The sequence below is a fragment of the Antennarius striatus genome, chromosome 10 (assembly GCF_040054535.1).
Source record: "Antennarius striatus isolate MH-2024 chromosome 10, ASM4005453v1, whole genome shotgun sequence".
NCBI lineage: Eukaryota > Metazoa > Chordata > Actinopteri > Lophiiformes > Antennariidae > Antennarius > Antennarius striatus.
The window spans coordinates 11,168,816-11,178,161 of NC_090785.1; the positions used below are offsets into that span (position 1 = coordinate 11,168,816).

General features: G+C 38.6%; 1 protein-coding gene across 1 annotated transcript; it reads right to left on the bottom strand.

Annotated features, from left to right (window-relative positions):
• Positions 1–3,360: 3,360 nt before the first annotated feature.
• On the bottom strand, positions 3,361–5,951 carry LOC137602970 (protocadherin beta-15-like). The gene has a single exon (XM_068326115.1). It carries the CDS (start codon positions 5,900–5,902, stop codon positions 3,521–3,523), a length of 2,382 nt encoding a protein of 793 aa, XP_068182216.1. The 5' UTR covers positions 5,903–5,951; the 3' UTR covers positions 3,361–3,520.
• Between the last annotated feature and the right edge of the window lie 3,395 nt (positions 5,952–9,346).

Sequence of the window (9,346 nt, forward strand, 5' to 3'; positions counted from 1 at the left end):
TTTATGTGTTTATTACAACATGAATCCTCATGAAAACGTTGTTGTTGTTTTTTCAAATCAGGAAAATAAATAAATAAATAAAATAGTAGCTTTGTGTACTCAATTAAACATTGGGCTAGACAAAGCTAAAAACCTGCTGAAAATACACAATCTCACTGCATCCTTTTGTAAAATACCCCACTGACAATACAAAAAAGGAATGTGTAGATTCAGAGGAATGTGTAAATATTTCATGTGAATTTTCATGTATATATTCCAACAAGAAAAATGTGATGACTAAGTTTGTACTTTGCAAGTTAGTTTTTTTTATTTGGGGATTAAACGTTTTTGTGTCTGTCCTTTCTGAAGAGAATGTATGTATTGTTTTTGTTGTTCCTGTTATTTTATTTTTTTTAAACTCAGGTGCTGCAGATACAAGTTTGCACAGAAAGCACGAGAGAATTAATGCTATTCAATTTTCTCCACAAATTGTAATAACTGATTTTAGTTTAGAGGGGAAAAAAAAACCCTTCATGTGGTACACTCAAAATATATGGTCATATTTGTTTTTATTGTTGGGGATTCATTTTTACATGTTATTTTACTGATTTGTCAGCACTTTATTTTCGACAATTCTAATTGATGAAACATTTTTATATTAACGTCTGTCCTCCCATATATTAATTTCGTCTTTATTTTGAGTCAAAGTAACTCAGGTGGCAGGAAAACAGGAGGGCGGAACCTAAGTGCAGGTCGCGTTGCACCCAGGTGACTCTAGGTGACGGACCTCGGCCCCTCTCCTCACAACATACTGGAGATGCAACAAGGGTGGTTCGTCTCTCTCATTCCTGTGACTGGTTTCCTGTGTTTTCAGGTTAGTACATTGTGACAATCACAAAATGACTACCTCCTAAGAGGTAATTATTTTTAGCATTATTGACATGCTTTGGTGGCGTTTTTCAACGTATATAAGTAAGTTTGATGTTAGCTAGAAAACTCCGCCTAGCAGGCAAAGCCGCTTGGCGGGAGTTTCAGAAAATGGCGCCTACCTGTTACATATTAGGCAGAGCTCATTTGCATATGTGCACATTGCGTGGCAAGATTTTAGTTGTTTTCCCTCTTTTGACCCTGCACACCTGACAAACATTGTAAATAGAGTGTTTCTGTTGGGATATGATTAAATTAATATTGTAGGATCTTTGTTTACTATGGTGCATTAAGGAAATTACTTGAACAAGCCGATGCATATATTTTTGAATGGCTATTTTCTGTTTATAAAAAGCACTGTTAGTTTCATGTGCCTTTCAGGAATAGTTACAGTATGAAGGTCGAAACTGCATTTTCGTCAGTTTTAAAGGTGTTAGTTTTACTGTGTATGAGTCCATTAACATTCCCTATGCAATGAGTTTACTGTTTACATTATACCAGTCTTATACTACTGTAAGTAGCTTTCAGTGGATTTTGGTACAGTAAATGTGAAATTGACTTTAGAGCGCTATATATCATAGTATCCATGGAAATAGCATAGATGCCGAAAATATGCTTTTGGGACAAAAGTAATGTACCATCTGAATCCCTCTGGTTCATCTTTATTTTTTTTTTTGGTTTATTTTGAGTTTTAAGGGGAAAATCTTAAACTGACTGTGATGTGAGATGGAGCAGAATACACTGTGTCCTGGAGTTTAAGCATGGACATATGAGAGCCGCACAATGGACATTGAGACATGAACTTTATTGTATTAGGGATAGATTAGGGACATGAATGTTTATCGTAATATTGTGAATAATTGTTCAAATAAGAAGAGAACATACTGGAGATGCAACAAGGGTGGTTCGTCTATCTCATTCCTGTGACTGTTTTCCTGTGTTTTCAGGGTGCGAGGCGTACAGAACCACCAATCATTTGTTATTACGCCCCTCAGTATTTGGGACAGGTAACATACACATGGAGCAACATCTATTGTTTGGAGGCAGTCCCCACACCGTGACATAAATATCATAAAGAAAGATCGGAGCTGATCAAAATGATCTAAAATAAGGATGCAATAAATACACTGACTATACATTCACCTTTGGTTGTATATCCTAAATGGAGTTGCATTTAGATTCATGTTTGGTGTCTTGTAAGCAAAATTGATCTGTCCAGAGGTGTGCTGGAGACCACATAGATACTGCCACAAGTGTAAAACATTACAGAACTACAAATTAGGTGAGTAAAACTGATTTGGAAGGCTTGCTATACCACATCACTGAGATATTAACTGAAACAGCATCAGCCATGTTCTGTATGAAGAAAAACTAAATCAAAAAGAAATCTCTATCAAGCTCTGTCATTAACTTTCAACAATACAACCACAGGTCCAGTAAATCCAAATCTCAACAGAGGATGCTTTGAAACAACCAGACATATAGCAGCATAATAAAGACAACTACTGGTCCAGTTAAAACCACTCAGTCCACAGTAAAAAAAAAAAAAGATGCCATTGCACTATTAGCCCCATATGTGATAATGGTTCTTGGTAACCAAATTAACTGAAGTCAAGTGGCGACCAAACAAAAAATGTGCAAGCCTGGCCAGAACATACAAGTGACTGAATAAAATAGTATTATGACACACAATGCTTTAAATAAACAGAAGTAAAGATCACTGATTCAACACAATCAGTGCTGAGATGTCCACACAAATACGCAAACAGACAAAAAATAATTCAAATAAAAATGTCTCTGAAACCATTTATGTTATGTACATTCCAAGATCGCAGTGGATAAACCAGAGAACACAGGTCTCAACCAAACCCAAACAAATGTTCGCCAAAACAGTCATGCCTAACAATGGACTTGTATCAGCAGTCTTTAAGAAAACAGCATTGTGTGTTTGCAGGTATTCAGTGTCAGCTTGAAACATATATCAGTTAACTAAAAGCCATTAGAGTGTTAAATTTCTAAAGTTAGAAGCAAATCATTAATATGCCATATACCAATGATCACAGGAATAAAACACTGAGAGGAAACACACCAGCAGTAGATCAAGAACTGATCAAGCTCATTCTTTTAGTCATGAAAGCAGGTGGTAAAAGCACAACAGTTCTACAGAGAACAAATGCATTGTGATTATCTGCTGTCTGTTCAGAAAGAAATGTATGCAGCAGGTAACATATACTGTCATAATGGTATCTCTTCAGAACTGATCATCTGATAGATGATTTCTTTCAAAGTTTATTTATTTTTCAAGTCTAAATCTGAGGCATATTGTTGCATTTTGGCTCCATGTTATGGCAGATTTAGATGCTGATTTAGAATCCAAGTGAAATATTCATTTAAGCACACTACAGTCTGCTTTGTTCAAAATTTATGAGACATAGGTTATATTAACTGGGGAAAAAGAAAAGTACAAATACTTAGCATAATTCTCAAAAAAATCATGCTGTAGCAGGTTCGATATAAACAAAACATGTTCATATAATTATTTGAGGATAACTGAATATTAATAATGTCATTCTAACGGCTCGTCAAATACTTTTGGTCGCTTGAAGTTGTGTAATCATACCTCAGGACTATCTTCTATATCTCCAAACACATCGGCAAAGTCTGTTGGGCTTTTCCTCAGAGTCTGCTCAGCAGGCAGTGTGTTGTCATTGTATGACGTCACAAACTTGAAGTCACTGGTTCTAGATCCTGTTGTCAGGTATGCGTCATAATTGTAAGCGCTGCGCAAAGTTCCTGTGCCGTCAACATCTGCGTAATTAGGAGGCAGATAAGCGCCGGGGATGGTGACTGCTCCATCAAACAACAGTCTGGGTTTTCTCCTGCGACAAAACCTCACACCCAGGATGATGATGATGAAGGTGAGAAAGAAGGTGGACACACACACCAGAGCGATGATCAGATAAGACGTCAGTTTGGAATTCTTCTCGTCGTAAGAAATGTCCTTCAGTTCTGGCACCTCAGCCAAGTTATCAGAGATGAGTAAATACATGGAGCAGGTGGCAGAGAGAGAGGGCTGTCCGTTATCTTTCACGGACACAATCAGGTTCTGTTTCATGCTGTCAGATTGTGAAATGTCCCGCTGGGTCCGGATCTCTCCGCTGTGGACACCAATAATGAAAAGTCCCGGATCGGTGGATTTGACTATCTGATAGGACAGCCAGGCGTTCTGTCCAGAGTCCGCGTCCACCGCTATCACTTTGGACACCACAGAGCCTCCGTGGGCAGCTTTGGGGACCAGCTCGGTCATGAACGAGCTGCCCTCCGGGGCGGGGTACAGGATCTGAGGACAGTTGTCATTCACATCCGATATGAACACACTGACGGTCACGTTGCTGCTAAGCGGAGGAGAACCGTTGTCTCTGGCCATCAGGTGGACTTGAAAACTCCTCATGTGTTCATAATCGAACGACCTGACAGCGTGGATCACCCCCGTGTCTCCGTTCACAGACACGTAGGAGGACACCGGGGCACCGTTCACCTCACCGGCTAACACAGAATAAATCACGGTACCGTTTTGTCTCCAGTCGGGGTCTCGAGCAGTAACGGAACATAAAGTGGAGCCAGCTTTGTTATTTTCACTCACATATGCGCTGTAGGACTGTTCCTCAAACACAGGGGGGTTGTCGTTGATGTCTGCTACAGACAAGTGAAGACTTTTGGAGGAGGACAGAGGTGGAGAGCCCTCGTCAGTGGCAGTGATTGTAATGTTGTAATCAGACACCACTTCACGGTCCAGTTGTCCTGTGGTCACCAGAGAATAATAGTTTTTGATAGACGGAACCAACTTGAAAGGGACGTTCTGCTGAATAGAACAGCGGACCTGTCGGTTCTTCTCAGAGTCTCGATCCTGCACGTTAATGATGCCCACCTCTGTACCAGGTGACACGTTCTCAGCCACGGGATTGGTCAGAGATTTCAAATTGACAACAGGAGCGTTGTCATTCACATCAGTGATAGAAATAATAACCTTAGAATAAGATGAAAGACCCAATCCATCTTTGGCTTTGACGCGAATTTCATATGATGAAGTGGTTTCATAGTCAACAGCACTAATTAGTCGGATCTCTCCTAATTTACGATCAATTGTAAACATTTTCTTCACATTCTCATTCACGTGTCCAAATTCATACGTCACGTCTCCATTGACTCCCTCGTCTGCGTCAGCTGCGCTCACTGTGACCACTACAGTGTCTACAGGAGAGTTTTCAGGCAGACTGGCTTTATAGACGGCCTGGCTGAACACCGGGGCGTTATCATTAGCATCCAGTACAGTGACGTGAATGACTACAATACCTGATCTCTGAGGAGAGCCGCCATCCAGAGCTGTGAGGAGCAAATTAAGCTCTTGTTGATTTTCTCGATCAAGCTCTTTATCGAGAACGATCTCTATTGTGTTTTCATTAGCAGACAGAATAAAATGATCGTTCTTCTTCAGGCTGTAGTGCTGAACGGAATTTTGACCGACATCCGCATCGTGCGCCTCTTCTATGACGAAACGAGCTCCCTTGTCTGCAGACTCCCGAATTTCAATATTGATTAGTTCCTCCTTAAATTGTGGTGAGTTATCATTGATATCCTGAACATGAAGAGTGATGCGATGAAGCTCCAGAGGATTCTCCAGCACCAGATCGTGTTTCAGGACGCACGAAGCTTTGTCTCCACAAAGCCCCTCTCGGTCAATCCTGTCGGCGACGATCAGTTCCCCGTTACTCAGGTTTATGTCACAGAAACGTTTATCAGTCCCCTCGGCGTCGATGCGGGCTCTTCTCTTGGAGAGAGCTCCCATCTCCAGCCCGAGATCCTTGGCAAGGTTTCCGACAACCGATCCTCGTTTCATCTCCTCTGGAAAAGAATAGCTCATATCCCCATACGTAGCATGCAAATGATGGATGAGGATAAACCAGCACGTTTGGACCAAGATTACTTTAAAATCCATCGTAAAATATTTGGCATCACCCTAAAAATTCCCCGGCGAAAAAATGTGATTCACGACGTAACACAAATGGTCGCATCGACTGAAGGGTGGTTCTCCTCGTCTACATAAAGTACTGCGTCCTCCCTGTGTGTTGACTTCAAACATTGTAAGGCTGGTGTTATAGCGCCACCGCGAGTTCAACTCTGCAATAACACCAAGTAAACCCAATAATTCATTTCCACTACCGACGCATTCTGCTTTTTTATTATACGGACCCATCAGCTTATAACTTTGTGTCTTTATTGGTAACGAAGGTAACAATCTGTAACACTGAATTAACTGGAGAAAAAAAATAAGTAGAATATCTCAAAGTATTCCTAACATGCAGGTTTGAGGGTGTTAGTCTGGCTGGTATATTATGAAATGTCATTTTCTGTACTGTTCAATCACTGTCTGGGTTTGGTGTATTAGTCCTGATGTCCTCACATGATCAGTCACACAGTTTTCCTCATCTTCTCTTCAACAACTGAATCAAGTATATATAGCAGTAGTTCGGTCCACTGGGTATTTGGTTGGGGAACGGAGGGTGGCTGGTTGGCGACACAATTTGGAGTGTGGACCAGCAGTTGGAGAGGTGCAGTTGGATAGGTGCCAGTTCGCCTTATAAGCAATGCCGAAACGCCCATGAGCAAGGCACTTTCCTCCAAGATGCTGTAGGGGGCAGCTATGCAATGTAGCTGCCTGCCACTCTAACATTAACCTCTCCCTATTTTCATGCCTACAGGCCCACCTGTGTCTGTCAATTGTAAACAGGCGGGGGCCTGTACATTATACATGTGTGTGGAAAAGAAAAAAGTTGAAAAAATAATTTCCCAATGGGAATCAATAAAATGTGTTTCTTTTTCATTTGCTTCTCTCTTCTTTGGTGAATAGCAGTTTCACTTTCCTTGTCATTGAGAAAACCTAAAGTACTGACCTCAGTGTCATTTTACCCCAAGTATAATCTGCTGATCTAGAACAGTATTTCTTAACTGTTTTCTAGAGTCTCAAACGCTTTGCCTCAGATTCTCCCTATGAAATGTGTAAATTATATTAATCCAGACTGCATTCACAAATGTCTCACAATCACAGTTGCCCCAATGATTATTTGTGCTTGTGCACTGCATTATGAAAACTGAAATATAACCATGTTCCCAGAATGTTTTTGTTGTCTTTAGTCATGCAAAGTTGTTTTTGCGGTGATTTGAAAATAATTATGTCTTGTAAATGGTTGATGTAATGAGCAGTCTAATATTAATTAGGATTTAAAGGTTGAATAGTAACCTGTAATATTCATCAGGAAGTTCATTTTTAGTTGATATGAGGGAATAAGAATTCATTTATTCTTAGGGAATTCACACATAAAGAGCATTTTGCACAGGATGATTGGGAGTAGCTTAAAGCACCCAGGGAGTTAGTTCGAGATCAGCGTCTTTATTAACGGCATACTTAAAAACAAAACATAATCACAAGTGTGAATTTTTCACTTTCATTATAAATGCATATCAATAAAGATAATCTTTCTATTATTTTACAATATTCATTGTAACCATATCAGAAATGAATCACTATAGTAGCTCTGTGGACTCAAATAAATGTGTGGCCAAACAAATCTAAAACCTGCTGAATTATTCCATTCTACTTGCATACTCCTTAATACTCTAGTGATAATAATATTTTTTTAAAAAATTTAAAATACAGAGTAAAGTGCAGACATGTATCCCAATGTTTTATTTTTGCATTCCAAAAAGAAAAATGGGATGTTTCAGTCTGTGTTTTGCACGTTACAGTTTTATTTATCTGTGGTTGAGATATATTCATCATTTTCTGTCCATTTTGAAGATATAACTTGTAATGTTTATGTTGTTCTCCTGTTTTCCTTAATCTCGGGTGCTTCAGATACAAGATTGCTGAGAAAACATGAATAAATTGAAGTTTTTCAGTTCTCTCAACAAGTTGTCTTGACTGACTTTAGTTACCAGGTAAAAAACAAAGAACCCCCACCCAAAAAAATAAAAATAAAAATAAAAATTAATAAATAAAAGGAATACAGCTGCACACAGCAACATCATTTGTTGAAATGCAGTCCTCACACCATGTCATGAATATCATGAAGACAGATCTAAGAGGACAACAATTAATCTAAATCCAATACAAGCATCCAGTAAATATACTGACTGTAAAACCAGAAAATAATTCTTATTTTGTCACATATCCTCGATGCAGTTGCATTAACTTTGTGATTGGTCTTTTTTTTTGTAAGCTAAAAGGCCTTGTCCAAAAGTGTTTTGGAGACCACATGTATACTACCATAAAACACCACAGAACAATATCCAAAGTTATTTTGATTGATTAAAAATGCCTGCCATACCACAACACTCAAATATGAACTGAAACAGCATCAGCCATGTTCTGTCAGTGACTTTCAACAACACAACCACAGGTCCATTGAATCCAAATCTCAGATGAACAAACAACAACCAGACATAGCAGCATAAAAAAACATGTATACAGCTCAATAAAACCACCAAATCCATAGAAAGAGACAACTCATTTTAACTATTAGCTACAGATGTATAAATGGTTCTTGATAACAAAAGTAAACAATGTCAAGCGGAAAATCCCCTCTCCCCAAAAAAATGTGCAACCCTTTTCAAAACGAAACCGAGACTGAATAAAATTCCATTATGATACACAATGTTTTAAATCAATCAAAGTAAAGCTCACTGATTCCACAAAACCAGCGCTGAGATGTCCGCACATATATGCAAACTGAGAAACAACAAAGTTTTTTTTTTTTTTTGACATTTATGTTATGTATATTTCATAACCACAGTGGCTAAAATAGAGAACAGTGGTGCTGACAAAGTAAAATTGCTTTTGTTTGTTTTTCCAAACAGTGATGCCAAATAATAGACGTGTTTCAACAGTTATTAAGGAAACAGCATTGCATGTTTTTAGGTTTTGAGTGAGTCAGCTTGAAAGGTATAGTCTGTTTACAAAAAAATATTATAGCGTTGAATCCCTAAACTTAGACACAAGTCATTAATGTGCCAGATACTGTACCTATGATCACAGGAATGAAAAATTGAGGAGAAACACATCATTAGAAGAAGAACCGACCAACCTCATTTTGAAAGTCAGTCTGAAGTACGTAATCATGACAATTCTACAGAGGATGAATGACTCATGATTATTTGTTATCTCGTTTAGAAAAGGAAGGCATTTTGAAAAGCATGACTGCAAGGTGAAAGTAGGTAATAAATTGACATGATGTTAACTGTATATAGAACTGATCATGTGATCAGACGATGATATTTACCAGTAATTTGGGTTTTTTTTAGAAATACATCATATATTGCATCATTTATGCTCCAGTCGATCAGAGACTTTGAAGTTAATATATTAACTTAGAGATAACTTAAT

What these genes read in the sequence shown, in the direction of transcription:
- LOC137602970 (XM_068326115.1), bottom strand. Translation starts at nt 5,902, where the DNA reads ATGGATTTTAAAGTAATCTTGGTCCAAACGTGCTGGTTTATCCTCATC.